The sequence below is a fragment of the Myodes glareolus genome, chromosome 19 (genome assembly GCF_982192425.1).
Source record: "Myodes glareolus chromosome 19, mMyoGla1.1, whole genome shotgun sequence".
Classification (NCBI taxonomy): domain Eukaryota; kingdom Metazoa; phylum Chordata; class Mammalia; order Rodentia; family Cricetidae; genus Myodes; species Myodes glareolus.
Genome location: NC_142044.1, coordinates 51,792,214 through 51,810,659, shown reverse-complemented (window position 1 = coordinate 51,810,659; position 18,446 = coordinate 51,792,214). Strand labels below are relative to the sequence as shown.

Below are 18,446 nucleotides of genomic sequence, written 5' to 3'. Positions count from 1 at the left end.
CCCGCCCTCCCTCCACAAGCATTGACTTCCCCTCTAAGACAGGTGCAACAATGTCTGTCACACATAATATTGGACATTTAACAACTGTGTCTAGCACCTTCTGAGCCAGGTGCTGTCCTGAACACTGGGGACACAGTGTCAGACAGGGCAGTGCCCTCGTGGCTGTACACAGAGAACTTAATTGTCAAGCAGTGAAGGCTGCAGGGTTGGGGAGCTCAGGCAGGAGGCAGCGTGTGGCTTCCTCCTCTACTGCATTGACACTCAACCTCCAGCCACCTAAATCCAGGGGAAGACCAGGTGAGGTCAGGTGGAAGGCCGCAGAACAGGCCCCGCCTACTGAGAAGTCCCGCCCCTAGGAGAAAGCGAGCCAATGAGAGTGAGAAGCCAGTTCCGGGGGCGGAACTAGCAGCGAAAAGGGGCGGGGCGTCGTTGCCAGGTGTCCCTCCTTCCTCTCCCGCCGCGTGGGCTGTGGAGCTGACCAGAGCGCGGGCCCAGCCTGAGGTGAGCGAGGCCGGCGGGGCGCGCCCCGGAGCACCGACTGTGTCGACACGCCTGAGGTCTGTGTGGATTCTCGGACTCTGGGGCTGGGTCCCCGCGGTAGTCACCTTCAACGCTGTGCCTCGCGCCTTGCTTCCGTCCCTCACGCCTCACCCGCCACTTCTGACACCTTTCTCCTTAGTTCCTCCACCCCTGAACCCAGCCGCTCTCCTTCATGTCCTCACCCAAAGCCTCGTATCACACCCCAAGTACCTCCCCTCAGGCTCTTGGACCACAGCAAAACTGGCTCCCCCATCTCCTCACCCATGCGGGAGATGCCTCGCCTCACCTCACACGTCATTATTTCCCTCTCCTCAGCTTTCTCAGTCCCAACCCCAGATGTCTCCTTCCTCGACCCTTTCCCTTATGTCCCCTCAGCTTCTTCACTCCACATCCCAGTGCCACCCCTCATCTCACCCCACAGCCCCAGTTCCTTCTCCTCAGTTTCCTCAGCCAACATCCCAGTTGACCTCTGCTCAGCTTCTCCACCCCACAGCCCAGATGTCTCTTTTTGTCTCTTTAACTCCATACTCCACCAGGCTTTTTCTTTTGGGCCACCAACCAGCTCCCAAATCACAACAGGGAGACTTAATAGTTATGAATGCACAGCCTAGATTTGGCTCGCTTCTGGCTAGCACTTTTTTTTGTTTGTTTGTTTGTTTTGGTTTTTCGAGATAGGGTTTCTCTGTAGCTTTGGAGTACATCCTGGAACTCTGGCTCACACTTTTTAATTTAAATTAACTTCCTTCTCTTTTTTTTTTTTTTAAAGATGTTATTTATTATGTATACAATACAGTGTTCTGCCTCCATGTATGGCTGCAGGCCAGAAGAGGGCACCAGATCTCATTGTAGATGGTTGTGAGCCACCATGTGGTTGCTGGGAATTGAACTCAGGACCTCTGGAAGAACATTCAGCGACCTTAACCTCTGAGCCATCTCTCCAGCCCCAACTTCCTTCTCTTTATCTACATTTTGCCTCAGGAGTTTTTACCTTTTCTTTCTGTATATCTGGCCCCAGGGTGTCTTGCCTCTCTTCTCTCCTCTCCTTTTTCTCTCTCTTCCTCCTATTCATTCTCTCAACACCACCTATCCCTTTCCTGCCTAGTTATTGGCTGGTCAGATTTTATTAGACCAATCAGGTGCCTTAGGCAGGCAAGGTGAAACAAATGCAACTCATTTAACCTAGTTAAACAGATGCAGCACAAACAAATGTAACACATCTTTACATTGTTAACAAAGGCAGCAGGAACAAATGCAACACAAACAAATGTAACACCCCTTTGCACAGTTAAAGTAATATTCTGCAACATAAGCAACCATAACACATCTTTGCCTAGTTAACCACAACACCACACTCTTATTACCTTATTAACCTCCCCTCAGTGTCTTCTATCATACCCCACTTTCTTATCTCTCTTCGGTCTTCTCAACTCCCTTCATATCCTCATTCCACACTTTATCTCCCTCAGCTTCTTCAACCCATATTCTTACCTGCTTCTTCTCTGTCCCTGGTCCAGTCTGCAAACCCTTCGTTCAGTCTCCTTACTCTATATCACTAAACTCTTGCCCTTAAACTTCTCATCTACAGCCAAAGTCCACACTCCTTTCTCTACTCTGCACCAACACTTCCCTTCAGCATTTTCTCTTTATATTTGAGGTGATTTGGATAAGAATGCCCCCACCCACTGGGTGATGGTGGTGCATGGCTTTAATCCCAACACTTGGAAGGCAGAGGCAGGTGGATATCTGTGACTTCCAGGCCAGTCTGAACTACAGAACTAGTTCCAGGACAACTAGGACTGTTACACAGAGAAACAGTGTCTCAAGAAAAAAAAATGCCCTCACACACCTACCTCCTAAGGCTGAGGCGCTTGTATTTGAATGTTTGGTCACCAGGAAGTGGAACTCTTTGAATGGATTAGAAGGATTAGGAGGCAGTATAGCCTTGTTGGAGTAGGTGTGGCCTTGTTGAAGGAATTGTGTCATTGGGGTGGGCTTTGAGGTTTCAAATGCCCACATCAGGCCTAGACTCTCTCTGTGTCAGGATGTAGCTCTCAGCTACTGCTCCAGAACCTGCCCGAATGCCACCATGATCCATACCATGATAATGGACTAAACCTCTGGAACTGTAGGCAAGCCCCCAATAAAACATTCTCTTTATAAGAGTTGCCTTGGCCATGCATCTCTTCAGAGCACTAGAACAGTGATTAAGAGAGAAGTTAGTACCAGAGAGTGGGTATTACTATGACAGGATTGACCATGCTGCTTACTGGTGGATTGTGAACTTTGGGACTTTGTATTAGGAAAGCAGTTGAAGGCTTTAAATGGTGCTTAGTGGGTCATGGAAGACAGTGGTGCTGAAAACTGAAAACAGCATAGATTATGATGACCCCACTCATGGAGTTTCAGAGGGGAAGAACTTCAGTAAGTGACCTAGAGACAATTCTTGTGATATTTTTGACAAAGAATGTGGCTGCTTCTTGCTCTTTTTTAAAATATTTATTTATTTATTATGTATACAATATTCTGTCTGTGTGTATTCCTGAAGGCCAGAAGAGGGCACCAGACCTCATTATAGATGGTTGTGAGCCACCATGTGGTTGCTGGGAATTGAACTCAGGACCATTGGAAGAACAGGCAATGCTCTTAACCATTGAGCCATCTCTCCAGCCCCTGCTTCTTGCTCTTGTCTGAAAAATCTGCCTGAGGCTAAATTGAAGAGCTTTTGGATTAATGGTATTGACAAAGGAGCTTTCAAGACAGCCTAGTATTGTTGTTATTAGTGATCATTCTTATGTAGCTCTACAATGAAAAGGAACAGCAGGGCAAGGAGAAATACAAAATGCACAGTTTGTGGAGAAAAGGAACACTGGGAAATGTTTTGTTGGAGCCAAGTCCAGTGCTCAGGGAGACAGGAAATTTAAAGAAAAGTCTGAGGCTAAATGGAATAAAGAGAGTGGTGACTTCAGGTCAAGGCCCTCCTTTCTCCCTCCCCGCTCAGGGGGGCTTGTGAAAAAGAATTAAGGAAAGCTTAAGTAGTGAAGAAAACCATCAACATCAGAAAGCTGAGGCCGTTGTAATTGAAGGAGGGATCCATGTTCCAGCCCCAGCAAGCAGCAGGACTTGGCAGTCAGACACAGTTGTTCTGACTTTAGAGTCAAGGATACTAAAAGGGGGTGTGGATACTCCCTCTGCAGCCAAGGAAGCCAATGAGGCTAGGCATGTAGGAGAGCCCCTGCATGGAGGCTGCTTGGAGAGGCCATTGCCTGAAGCTGTGAAGGTGAAGCCTGGATTGTATTGGAGACCCCAAGATGTTGAAGATGCCAGAACTGTGAGATATCTGTCAAGGATAGCTGCGGACCAGGCATGGAACCAGTCCATGAGAGAAATGTGTTGCAGTCAACAAAGCTGAAGAGCATTTTGATGTCAGACAAAGGAATGCAGAATTTAGAGTTTGCCCTTCTTGCTTTGGTCCAGAATTTCCTTGCTATGCTTCCTTTCCTACCTTTTGGAATGGAAATGTATATTACCATGATGTATATGTGTCATTGTACTTTGGAAATATGTGATCTGCTATTTGATTTTTCTTTCATATGGGACTTACGGTTAAGAAAATTCCGTAAGTCTCAGAAAAGACTGTGGACCTTTAAACAGTGTTGAGACTGTGATAGACTATGTTTGAGGACTTCTGAAGTTGAATTGAATGCATTTTTTGTGTTATGATATGAATACAATCAATGGGAGCCAGGGAGTGGAATGTGGTGATTTGAGTAAGAATGTCCCCCATAGGCTCAGGTATTTGGATGCTTGAACAACTATTTAGGATGCCATTAGAAATTATACTGGTTTAGGAAATTGGCAGTAATAGTTCTGCTCTGATTTCCATGACTTTACCATCCACAGGTTGATTTTATCGTGCCAAGCATGAATCCCCTCTTAGTGAGTGGGCCTTAAGTCCAGTCAGGTTGCTGTTGGGTATACACAAGTGTCACTCCTGCATCTTTTGGAATATCTTGTTATGAGAGTCATTATTGTAGTACAGAGGCATTACAGCTGGCTAGGACTATTGATTGCTTTTTTTCTCTTAGCAGTTTGTGTGACTTCTTCCGGTAGTATGAGAGCTAGTCCTCAAGGATGAGGCTTCCCTGTCTTATCCAAATTGGTTCTTCCAAGTCCAGTGTCCAAAGTAGGTGGTAGCATCAGCAAAAGGGTATTACCTCCTTTTTCCGTAAGGTACTAAGGGCTCAGCTATAGTCTATATTGTTTGGGTGGAGGGGGTCCTCTTGAATTGCCCTGACTAAAAACTCAAAAGGAAGTTACCTATGCCTGGCAAAGGGCTTTTTTCCCCCTTCCTTTGGTTTTTCGAGACAAATTTTCTCTGTGTAACAGTCCTGGCTGTACTGGAGCTCACTTTGTAGACCAGGCTGGCCTAGAACTCACAAAGATCCACCTGCCTCTGTCTCTCAAGTGTTGGGATTAAGGGTATGTGCCACACACCCGACGTGGAAACAGGGAGTGGTATGAGGAGTATTGTCACCCCAGTTGACATAACTTCAACTAAACTATATACATATACAATTGCATATGAATTTGTGCATGTGTGTGTGTGTGTGTGTGTGTGTGTGTGTGTGTGTGTGTGTATACTGTAATTTTAAGTATGGCATTTCAAATATCCTTAGTGTCATTTGCCCCTCTCCATGTTGCCCTCCCCATCCCTAGGTAAGCCTCCCCACCTATTTTTCCCATTTCTCCTTCATAGCAACTGCGTCCTATTATTCCCCTCTCCTCCCCACCCACATAGGCCTCCTTTATTTTTGAAACAGCACCTTACTATGTAGCCTTTGCTGGCCTGTAACTCCCTGTGTAGGCCAGGATGGCCTTGAACTCATTGAGATCCTTCTGCTTCCTCAGTGTTGGGTTAAAGGTATTGCCTCCACACCCAGATGCCATCTTTCCTTCAGAATTTTCTGGTATCTGTAGCTATTCAGATTATATACTCACTGCAGTGGTTGGAATGAGAATGGTCCCATAGGCTCATATGCTTGAATGCTTGGTCACCAGTTAGGGAAACTGTTTGGGAAAGGACTAGGAGCTGTGGCCTTAGAAGGAGAAGGTGTAGCCCTGTTGCAGGAGGTATATATCACTGTGGGTGGGCTTTGAGGTTTCAAAAATGCTTTGGTGGCTCAGTCTCTCTCTCTCTCTCTGCTTGCTGCCTGCTAATCAGGATGTAATGCTTTTAGCAACTGCTCCAGTGCCATGCACGTCTGCTTCCTGCCATGAAGGTCATGGACTCTACTGCTCTTGGGAAGTATGAGCCCTTTTATAAGATTTGCCTTGACCATAATGTCTCTTCACAGCAATAGAACACTAAGGCTCTTTTCTGAAGATTCAGAGCTAGCATCCACAAATAAGAGAAAACGTGGTCTTTGTCTTTCTGGGTCTGGATAATCTTTTCTAGTTCCATCCATTTACTTGCAAATTTCCCAATTTCATTTTGCAGCTGAATAGTGTTCCTCTGTGTATATGTAGCCATTTTCATTACCCATTCACCAGTTGAAGGACATTTAGGGTGTTTCCTTATCCTAGATATTGTAAATAGAATGATGCAGGTATCAATGCAGTAGGATGTGAAAACCTTTGGACATATGCCCAGCAGTGGTATAACTGGCTATATGGTAGGTTTGTTTTTAGTTTTTTGAGAACTCTCAAATTTTTTGAGAATTTTCCAGAGTGACCACTGTTTTGGTTTTATTTGTTTGAGGCAAGATGTCATGTAACTTAGGCTGGCCTCAGACCCATTATGTAGCTAAGGATAAGTTAACCTTAAATTCTTTTGGGGGGGCAGGGAGGTTTCAAGACAGGGTTTCCCTTTGTAACAGTCCTAGCTGTCCTGGAACTAGCTCTGGTAGACCAGGCTGGCCTCGAACTCACAGGGATTCGCCTGCCTCTGTCTCCCGAGTGCTGGGATTAAAGGTGCTTGCCACTACTGCCTGCCGTAGCCTTGAATTCTTTTTTCTTTAAATATATATTAATTATGTATATAGTGTTCTGCCTGCATGTATGACTGCATGCCAGAAGAGGGCACCAGATCTCATTAACAGATGGTTGTGAGCCACCACGTGGCTGCTGAAAATTGAACTCAGAACTTCTGGAAGAGCAGTCAGTGCTCTTAACTGCTGAGCCACCTCTCCATTCCCTAACCTTGAATTCTTGATCCTTCTCCTTCTAATTTCCTAATGCTGGATTACAAGCACGTGCCACTATGCCCAGATACTTTACTTTCTTAAATGAACATTTATGCCAAGGATAATGGTACATACCTATACTCCTAGCACCTGAAAAAAGAGGAAGGAGGATCAGGAGTTCAAGATCATCTTCAGTTACAAAGCAAGTCTGAGGCCAGCCTAAGCTACATGGGACCTTGTCTCAAAAACAAGTAAGGAAAAAAGATCCATAAATAATTGACATTTCATTAAAAATTTAAAACCCAACTTTATCTTATTCAGTGTTCAAACTCCTAAAACGTTGAGAATTGTATACAAGTGCACTGTACTAGCATGATTTTTTACCCCCCCCAATTCTTCATGTATACCACCACCACCTCTCAATTTTATTACTTTTTCTTCTATAACTGTTGCGCTATTATGTGTATATAATATATGTATATGACATATGTGTATGTGAACCTCCTGAGTCTAATTAGTGTTGCTCATATGTGTATTGTTTAAAGCCAACAACTTAGGGTTGGGTACTTGTCTCTGAGGAAAGCTGATTTACCCTCCCTCATCAGCTATTGACTGCCTATAGCTCTTCTGGGGATGCAGCCATGTGATATTTTCCTCCAGCCACATTGGCATGTCGATCGGTGTGGTATTTGCAGCAGACGATCATATTGTTAAGTGTTTGTGATTATGACATCCCTGTAATGTCCAGAAGACAGTGTCTTACAGCAGTCATCCTGGTCCTCAGGCTCTTACAATCTTTTCATCTCCTTCTCTGAAATATTCCTCAGCCCCGAGTAGGACATCTAGCATGCCATGCTCGCCTAGTCTCTACATTTTAACCATTTCAACAAATGATAGTATCTCTGTAGTATCCTCCATCTGCTACAAAAAGCAGTGTCATCGAAGAGGAATGAGAGCTGTACCTATGAATGTAAGAATAAGTATTTAGAAGGAAGTTGTAAGTTTTATTATTTAGCAGTACACTTGTAGCAGATTATCCTCTAGAATTTGACCTCTTCTGCCATGTTTTTTTTTTTTTTTTTTAGCTAGGTTTACAGGACCAGGCATAAGTTCCCCTGAATTAAGCAGGCTTTTGGTTACCCACCCCCAAGTAAAAGTGCCACTATTGCACCATTAGGGATATCTTGCTAGTACAGTAGTTGTGGTTCTTGAACTTTACAGTGACGTAGAATTGTTGATAACTTTTCTCCTTTGGCAGCTTACCTATCACCTTTTTGACACAGTTTCATTTCTTTAAGGACTGTGACAGATTTTTATGGTGTCTTCAGCAATAGGGTAATACCCTCATGTATGGCAATCAACCAAGAACAATGGCAATAATTTATATTGGTTTTTTTTTGGGGGGGGGGGGTTCCTAGATTTGAATCTTTAGGTTTGAGTGTGTAACTTAGTGTAACCAGCCAGAAAAACAGAAAGGAATCATTACAGGGGGTGGGTGTGAAGGACCTCTATATAGAGAGAGGCATGGCAAGATGGCAAGAGACAGATGCTAGGAAGGAAGAAAGGAGATCAAATGGGAAATGGGAGGGAAGATAATACAGAGGGAGAGAACCAGGCAGTGGTGGTGCACACCTTTAATTCCAGCACTTGAGAGGCAGAGGCAGACGGATCTCCATGAGTTCAAAACCAGCCTGGTCTACAGAGTGAGTACCAAGACAAGCTCCAAAGCTACATAGAGAAACCCTGTCGAGAGAGAGAGAGAGAGAGAGAGAGAGAGAGAGAGAGAGAGAGAGGGAGGGAGGGAGGGAGAGAGAGAGACCCTGTTTCGAAAAAAAAACAAACCAAAAGTACAGAGGAAGAGAAAGGAGAGCTAAATAACACTAAGAATGATTGGAAAAGCCACTGGGAAACCTACTGTTTTATAAGCTTACTTAAAAATATATTTTACTGCTCGGCTCTGGGGGAATAAGGGCAAATGTGCTTGTCATGAACTGTCCTACACTGAAGTCTACCAAAGTGAATGTGTGCTTTGAGTAGATCCATTGTCTGTTCTTTTTATTTTTTCCAGTGAAAAGTATTTTGATAGGACTTTTCATTTTATAAATACACTGAGTTAACCAAAATATCATGGATTTTGTTTATTCTTATGACATGGAATTCAAATGTAAATACAGGAAGTGGAGTATTACTGAGATAAAAACACCCGGTGATGAATTTTGAACGATTGGAAGAGAACATGAAGGATAGTTGGATAATGCCTGTTTTTAAAGACTAGTGCATTTTACTGTACGTCATAAAATTGGATAGAAACATGTGTTTGTGAAAACTGAGCATTAAAATCTTAAAATCTTACAGAGACCGTCAAAAAAAATGATATATATATTTTAATGGAATTACCCTACACAGTTTAATAATACTTCCCCCAGGAGCTACATGCAACAAAAGCCCAGTGCCAGGAAGATGATACCTCCCTTTGCGTTGTTAGTTTATAAGTCATGGTCTAAGTCTAGTAGCAAATTTTAGTAGTAACTTTTAAGACATTTTCTTGTTGTTCCATTTACAAATGTAACCTCATCTAATTATAACCTTAATATAGTCTATCTTTTTAAGTGTCTGAATTGTCTTAATAAAACCTTCATGGTTTCTTAAACAGCTAGATTTTTCTGTTTAGTTCGTTTTTGGTTTTGGTTTGGTTCATGTGTGTGGTTCTCTTAGAGTTTCAGTATGTAGCTCAGGCTGGCTTAAAACTCAGGATGATCTTCTTGCCTCTGTCTCTTAAGTCCTGATAGTATAGGCATATATCACCAAGCCCCATTCTCTTAAGTAATTCTTATCTATATCCTATCAGCTTGAGTTCTCTTAAATGCCCCCAACTGTACAGAGACTTTGGCTAAAATTTACATCTTAAAGTAGAATAGTAAAATTGATCTTCTATAGCCAAATTAACAAAGTGTTGAATACTCATAATTATTTTTTATCCTTGTAGACATTTCCATCTTAATATCCTATTTTCTTAGGATTATAAATTGCTCACATACAGTGGTTTGAAAGAAAATAGCCCCCAAAGGAAGTGGCACTATTAGGAGGTGTGCCTTTGTTGGAATAGGTGTGGCCTTGTTGGAGGAAGTGTGTCCCTTGAAGGTGGACTTTGAGGTTTTATATATGCTCAAACCATGCCCAGTTTCTCAGACCACTTACTGTTCCTGTGAGTCAAGATGTAGAACTCTCAGCTCCTTCTCTAGCACCATGTCTGCCTCCATGCTGCCTTGCTTCCCGCCATGACAATAATAGACTAAAAACCTCTGAACTGTAAGCAAGCTACCACAATAAAATATTTTCCTTTATAAGAGTTACCGTGGCCATAGTGTATCTTCACAATAATGGAAACCCTAATCCAGACACTTACTAACAAAACACATTATCCCATATAATTATGGGGATTCCTACTCTTGTGCTTTTTAGAACTTCCTTTTCAGTTTAGTAAAATTCTTCATGTTGGGAGAATAATGGTTAGAAAGCCCTGAACTTCCAGAACATGACTCTGCCCTACTTGTCCACTTAACAGATTATTTATCCTCAGTCTCTGGATGGTTCCTTCTCATAATTTCCCTAGTCTCTGGTGCTAGGCCTCTTCTCCGCCTGTACTTCCTCCCTAGTGATCTAATCTTTGTCTTTAAACACCATCTCTATGTGGATAGCACTCACATTTCCATCTCTAGCCCTCCTTGCTGCAGAATTCACTTTCCAGCACCCCACTCAGCACCCCCACTTAGATGCACAGTAAGTATAGTAAACTTGTGTTTGTGACAGTTTTACTGTCAACTTACTCTAGAATCACCTGGAAAGACAGTCTCAGTGAAGGAGTGCCGGGGTTCTGTGTTATGCGCGACAGGCCAAAAAGTGGATCTCTCCAAGATGCAACTCGGGCTCTGTGACAGCAGGAAAAGTTTTGAGGAACAACTATGCAAAAGCACATTTACTGATAGTTATGCAAAAGTTGCTTTTTTGGGTTCAGCAAGTTCCTCATACCAAAGGCCCTGATCTAATCTGTTTTCTAGAGAGAGAGAGAGAGAGAGAGAGAGAGAGAATGTGGGAGAAAAGAGAACAATTTTGAGAGTCACTTCTCTCCTTTCACAGTGTAGATTTCCAGGAATTGAACTCAGGTTGTTAGGTTTAGCAGAAAGCACTCCTATCAGCAAAGCCATCTCACCTGTCCTGGAATTGCTTTTTGTGCAAAGAACATGGAACACTTTGGTACTTCGGACTAGAAAAGCTATTGAATGATATAAGCATAGCTTAATGGAATATAAGCATAGCTTAATGGACCATTGTTGTGCTTGGAAAAAAAGAATACTGAGAAAAATGGAGAGTGGAGGCCCAGCTCAAAGGTTTCAGATAGGAACAAGAACTCTAATAGGAACTAGGATAATGACCATTCATGTGGATAATCATCTGCTCATGTCTTGAGATCACAAGTGAAGTTGAATTTGAAGGTAAATGACAGATTTATTCAGCAGAGGAAATTTCAAAGCAACCTGATATTCAAGCTGGCACTAAAGAAGCAGTTGTAACAGAGAGATCAGTACCATGTGGAGAAGTTTCCTGCTCTGCACTGGGACAACAGGAAGTGTTCCTCGGATCAACACACAAAAGGTGACACAGCTGTGGTTCAAGGAGGCCAGGGTACATCATAAACGAGCAGCAGAACTGGGCAGTGTTGTAAACATTGTTTCACGAGATGCTGGTTTTGAAAGCATGATGTATTCAAGATTCAGATGACTGTGAAGGATAGCTGAAGCCGGATACCATGTGACAGGGTTAGAGACCCTGCTGAGAGCTCCAGGAAGACCACTGAGTGAGGCTGTGAAGACAAAGCCTTAGTTACAGTGGAGAGCCAGGTTATTGGAGATGCCAGGACAGTGGAACATCTCCCACAGTCATTCCATAGTTGTGGAATAGAGCCAGCCTAAGCCTAAAAGGAGAGCTGTGTCTGGTGCAAGTAACAGCTGGAGGGCACAGGGCTACTTTTGAGCCCATCAGATTGCGTCATAAATCCAGATGCTGGACGTGGAACTACACAATTTGGTATTTTCCACACTAGATCTTGGTTTTGCTTTGGTGGGATTGTTTCATAGCTCTGCCCTTCCTTTTCAAAATAAGAATGTTTATGCACGCTGTGTCAGTATTTTGTTGAAGTACATAGCTTGTTTTTTTTTTTATTTTACAGGATCTCATAGTTAAGAAACTAGGACTTTTACAGTGTTGGAATCTTAAAAGACTCTGGAAACTTTGAAAGTTGGGCTGTATTTTACATTATGAAATAAATATGAGTAAATATAATAAATATAAGGGGCAGAAGACTATAGGTCAAAATTATATATTTGTGTGTTAATTAACAAGGAAGAGAATTGTCATGGTTAGTTTGAATTCTCAACTTTACACAAGCTAGAATCAACTTGGGAACACAGTCTCAATAAGGGATTTATTCAAATCAGGTTGGTCTGTGAGGAGGTCTGTGGGGGATTTTCTTGATCTCATGAGCTGAGGTTGGAAAACCTCATTGTGGGTAGCACCATTTGAAACGTTTTCTTATATTGTTCTATTATTAAATAAGAGTTGGGAGTCGGATATCAGGGTAAAAATCCGATTGATGAAAGAAGTGGTGGAGAAGCTACCAGTGACCTCCTCTCTCTCTCCTTCCCTGATCCAAAGGGCCCACGAATATTTTTCAGCCCATCCTGACTACTTCCTGTGTCTTTCTATATGTGTTCTAGGTCCTCCTAAACCTCTATAGCTAATTCTGGAATTCTAGTTAGCCAATCACTAATTCTGCCCCCTGATTCAAGGTTAAACTTTATTGTCCATTTCAGAGTAACAGTAAGAACAAATATCTTGCAACATTTTCCCCTTTTTGTTTAAAAGGAAAAGTTTTTAACAAAGTAAAACTGTATACAATATGAACAATTATCAAACCAAGCGATGATGCCACACACCTTTAATTCCAGCATTTGCGAGGCAGATGAAGGTTGATCTCTGTGATCAACCTTTTTTTTCCTCAAAAAAAAAAAACCAATCAAACAAACAAAAAAGAACAATTATCAAGTAAGAATTACCTTCACAATGTTCAGTCCATTTGTATTTGGAGAAAATGATCTAATTATCTATCCTATCTTGGTGAGTTCAAAGTTTTGTACCTAATTCACTTTTTATCATAACTTGTATTTCTAACCTAGAAATATCTTTTTAGACCTTAAAACATTTTCTTAGATACACAACTTAAGTTTTTATGCCTTTCAGCCTTATACACTTTACATATCTTTTGTTAGTTTCTTTCTGAATTTGGTAACAAGGAAAATTGTAACTATAACTATCTAGTCTTTAATCCTATCAGAGACATGAGAAGGTTATATAATTTCCTGAGTAAACAGGAAGCACAGAGCAAAGAACTTCCAAAAGTATAGAAATGACAGACACTGGCTGCCTGGACAGTCACCCAAGGTTCCTCTGCAATGTTGAGGCATCCATCTTTGGCCTACAGGCCTAGATATCTAACAGATTTTTCTGTGAAGCAGGACTTTTTAAAGGACTGTCCTATCTTGTCTTAGCAAATTTGGAAATCATCTTCTCTTTTGTCCTGATTGTCCAATTTGGACAGCATACTGTCAGCACTCAAGGTAAGGGCTGTTTCCTGCCCAGTAGATAACTTTGCCACAATGAAAGTGAACACACTATGGAGGTTCTTCAATGCCCATCCTCTTTTTTTTAAAGTAAATTGATACTGCCAGGAACAGATGTGTCTCACTGTCATGAAAAGCCTTATGTTATTAAAACTTATTAAGAGCCATATTCTGTAGGTCTCTGAAGTGTTTGAAGACCATCTCTCTATCTAAAATATATCTCTGTTTGACCTTGAAAACATACCTATTGTGACCACAAATTTGATTATCATAGATAACAACTACTAACCTGTATTTCTTAATTATCCTAAATAGTTTGTAATAATAATTTTCAAGGACTATAACTTTACATTATATTGTTAAATGAGTTGTATAGGCACAATACCTTAAACAAGAGTAGAAATATATACATTATAACAAATATAACCATAAATTTGTATCACTATACAAAAATCCATACCAATGTAAAATATTTGAGATTAGTAGTTGCTTTTTTTTAAGTTTAAACGTAGATTCAATAATCTACCCTTTTTCCTTATCATTCTATGTTCCCCTTTTTTTCTTTTCAGAATGAGATCCCTGATCTAATCTCCTTTATTTAGTTTCCTACCTGACCATGACCAATAACAACTTGCAACCAACCTTCCTAAACAATGATAAACATCTGTAACCCACCTAACAGCCAAAAACCATCAGCCCACCTTTGGGAATGGGTATCCTGTTTTACTTTCTGTTGTCTGGGAGTGACAGCAGCTTTGGGGAACCCTGAGAAAATGGAGATAATGGTCAAGTTCTGGGAGAGCTAACTGTTATCTTAGTGTGATGGGAAAGTTCACAGCTTATCTAAACTCCTGACTGGAGTAGTCTATGAGGCTGTACCATCTTAGCTAAACACTTTGAAGTTGTCTTGAGCAGTTTGTAGTCCAAAACTGATCTTTGAGTGATATTTGTCAGCTTAATGGAGTTACCACAATCCAGGTGGAATCGTCTTTGCAGGGCCCTATGATCTTCTTGGAGATGTCAAAGGTCACTGCTAGGAATAGTTACGGTCTACTGCAGAAAACTTAAACATTTTATCACATGCAGCAGATCTCAGAGAGAAAGGACCACATTTTGCTAAGTATATCTGGGGTATGCAAACTTAGTTCCTAGTTACCTACTTTAGAGACATACCCAAAATCACACACAGGAAGCTAGATTAAGCTTCTTTCTAGAATTAGTACTCTATATGACCATTAATATCATGACATAAAGTTTAAATATTTAATAGTCTTATGAATTTTGAGATAATATTTATACATTTTTTTTCTTAAAATCAGGTGTCCATAAGAGTGTGGATTTATGTCTGAGTCTTCAATTTGATCCCATTGATCTGCCTGTCTGGGTTTTTTAATGATTCATTTATTTTTATTTTATGTGCATTGGTGTTTTGCCTGTGTATTTGTCTGTGTGAGGATGTCAGATCCCCTGAGGATAGAGTTACAGACAGCTGTGAGCTCCTGTGTAGGTGCTGGGAATTGAACCCGGGTCCTCTGGAAGAACAACCAGTGCTTTTAGCCACTGAGCCATCTCTTCAGTTCCCCTAATATTTATACTTTAAGAAAAGTTTGAAAAAGTCAAAATAAAACCAAAGGATTATGAGATTAATGGAAATAGAATAGTCCCTAAATTTTGATTTTTCTTCTGTCCCATACCAGATGGCTCTTCTAATATGAGACAGAGATTTTGGATTTTTCTTTAAAAATAATGCTTGGGTTTAGAGAAGGAGAGAACCATACTCCAGCTCCAAAGCCAGCTTTAATTTTTCATTGAATTGGGACTACAAAAGACCATCTGCCTTATATGTCTGTAGAAAACAGCAGAAGCAATCATTTGGGAAGATTTCTGAAATTTTATCCTACTAGGAATGTTCCAAACCATTAGGCCAATTTACCCTTTTGGGGGGACATGTTCTCTTAATGATTTGCCCTTTTTCTTACAATATCTCATTTGTCCAGTGGTCTTCAAATTCCTTAGTTATTGAATGCCCTTATTCTCCTGGGAAGATGAAACAAAACCCTGCCCCAACCCTAACTTTGAGGAGTTTCCCTTTTTTGGCAGGTTATATCTGATCAAATAAAAGGCATTTATTAGTCTTATAAGTCAGTTTAGATTGAATGGCCATGATGTTTGATGAGCTATCACCTCTCCTAATCAAGAGGTCTTTCTGGTTCGAATCTAATCCTTATCAATCTTGATGGTATCTATAGCTTTTCTTCTGTGGAAACAAAAGCAAAACCTCTTCCTCAATGTAATACATATTCTTGTTTTCATTCTGAGGTAAACACATCTCTAACATATATAGGCTGATTAATTCAGTAATTGTTCCTACTATCCAATGTCTCTCTGTCCCTTTCATTTTTTCTCATTAGCATTTAAAAAATTTAAAATTAATAAAGCATTGTGTAATCTATCTCTGGGGGTCTTTATTACACCTTTCTGTTTATTAAGCATATCTTTTAAATTGCTATTAGGTCTTCTTATAATTTTTTGTCTGGTAGGGTTGTGTGGTATGCCTGTAATATGCTTTACGTTGTAATATGCAAAAATGTTTCAATTTACAGAGATATCTGCTGGAACATTGTCAGTCTTATTTTGTATGGGTATTCCCCTAATGACCATAACTTCTAATAAATGTATAATTGCAGAATCAGCCTTTTTAGAACTCAAAGCAGTTGCCCATTGAAATTCTGACTATGTATCTATGGTATGGTGCACATTCCTTAATTTTCCAAACTCTGCAAAATGAAATACATCCATTTCCTGATAGCAACGGTTTACCTTGCCTGTCCCTTGTTGATCTGCATTCATTAGTCTAATGCTAGCCTTTGACACACCTCTGCTTACTCCTGAAGTCTAGGGCCTTCTGTTCAGATTATCTATAGAAAAAACATTGGTTCTATGATGACTTGCCTATAATCCCTTTTCAGATGACCTTGTTTACCACAATTAAAACATCGGGCCTTTTGATTTTTTTAAAAAAAATTTTAGAAATCACTTCTCCTATCAAAGTAACAGCATAAGTGTGATATCCAATATCAACTATATTTTGTATATATTCATCTATGGGTGCTGATCTTGCCTTTAAAGGTCTTATTGCCCTTTTGCATTCTGAATTAGCATTTTTTTTTGTTTTTGTTTTTGTTTTTTGAGATAGGATTTCTCTGTAGCTTTTGGAGCCTGTCCTGTAACTAGCTCTTGTAGACCAGGTTGGCCTCGAACTCAGAGATCCACCTGCCTTTGCCTCCCGAGTGGTGGGACTAAAGTCATGCACCACCGCTGCCCGGCTTGAACTAGCATTTTCAAAAGCCAAAGATTCAATTAATATTTGTCTGACTTCTTCATCTGATACTAGTCTATTTACAGCTGAAGTCAATTTTTGCAAAAAGTCAGTAAAGGCTTCTTTGGGGCCTTGTATAATTTTAGTAAATGACTCAATCCTCTTTCCTGATTCTTCAACCTGTCTCAAGCAGTCAAAGTTGCTATATCCACATAGGGCCAAGGTGTGATCATCAAATCCAAACTGTCTTTGTAAATCAGCATACTGATCTTTACCAAGAAGTTGATCTTGAGAAATGTCAATACCTCTAGTCCTATTTTGTAGTTCTATGACCCTAGCTTCTTCTTTTCACCATGTTTTTCATTGTAATTGAAGACCAGCATCCACTATTGCTGTAGCTAAATCTTTCCAGTCTTGGGGGATAATTCTGTTCTGAGTTCCCTGTGAATTTAACATTTGCTTCACATAAGGTGAATACATACAATATGAATGACTGCTTCCTTAAATCTCCTCAAATCCAACATTTCTGCAGGATTCCAGTTAGCTTCTGCGTAACTTTGGGGAGATATCTAGCATCTGGTGGTCATTTTTGTTTGGTAACTGCATAAATTAAGGTTGGCTTTCTAATAACCTTGGGCCAGTCCTCTTCAGTTCCATAATGCAGTGGTGTGGTGGGCTCTGTTATAAATTCCTCTGCCTGTATGTGGATTTCTTTTATTATTTTCAGTAGATCTTTCTAAGACTTATATCTTAACAGTCAAATTTTCATCTTTGGCATAGATATCAAACCACTTTTTAAGGATAAAACATGAATTACCTAACTGATAATAATTATAATCATCAGTATATCAATCCCAGATAATTCAATTATTTCTTTATTTTTTTTCAATTTCAAACCAGAAAATCTGGTTAATTATAGTTTAATATTCTAAATAATGTTTTATTAAGTACTTATTATGATAGTTTCTGTCTTGACCAATATATGTTTAATCCTTACAAAAACTCTATTCCATTTTATATTGCTACTATTACCAATTACCTATTACAAATTACAGCACCATATTTTTTGAGGGGGAGGTTTTGAGACAGGGTTTCTCTGTAGCTTTGGAGCCTATTCTGAAACTAGCTCTTGTAGACCAGGTTAACCTTGAATTCACAGAGATCCGCCTGCCTCTGCCTCCCAAATGCTGGGGTTAAAGGTGTGCTCCACCACCACCTGGCTACAGCACCATATTGATGCAAAGATATGTCCTCATGTTTATTTGGGTATCTGCCACATTCTGGTTTTGTATATGGTCTATGACTCTCTTATTACATTAGAAATTTCTTTTAGGTTCAGGAACTATACTTTCTTTTTTTTTCATGATATTTATTGAGCTCTACATTTTTCTCTGCACTCCTCCCTGCCTCTCCTTTCCCCCCTCCAACCCTCACCCAAGGTCCCCATGCTCCCAATTTACTCAGGAGATCTTGTCTTTTTCTACTTTCTACTTTTCATGTATATTAGATCTGTATAAGTCTCTCTTAGTGTCCACATTATTGTCTAAGTTTAGATTCCTCTGTTGAGAGTTCTCTGTTTAGGTCTGTACTCCATTTTTTTATTGGATTATGTGATATTTTGGTGTCCAATTTCTTGAGTTCTTTGTATATTTTGGAGATCAGACCTCTGTCTGATGTGTGGTTAGTGAAGATATTTTCCCATTCTGTCTTGTTGACCATGTCCTCTGC

The 18,446-nt window shown here is 40.5% G+C and overlaps 1 protein-coding gene across 4 annotated transcripts in view; it reads left to right on the top strand.

Annotated features, from left to right (window-relative positions):
• The first annotated feature begins 431 nt into the window (after positions 1-431).
• Syce3 (synaptonemal complex central element protein 3) overlaps positions 432-18,446 on the top strand; it is a 31,162-nt gene continuing 13,147 nt past the window's right edge. Inside the window, exon 1 of one of the 4 annotated variants that reach the window (XM_085678823.1) lies at positions 432-501. Coding sequence is in view for 1 of the 4 variants with exons in the window: in XM_048444827.2 (XP_048300784.1) it covers positions 11,310-11,375 (66 nt within the window). In the remaining 3 variants the exon portion in view is untranslated. Of the gene's footprint in view, positions 558-10,385; positions 10,503-11,186; positions 11,376-18,446 lie in introns of those variants that run through there. The other 3 variants (XM_048444828.2, XM_048444829.2, XM_048444827.2) reach the window with 3 other exon arrangements.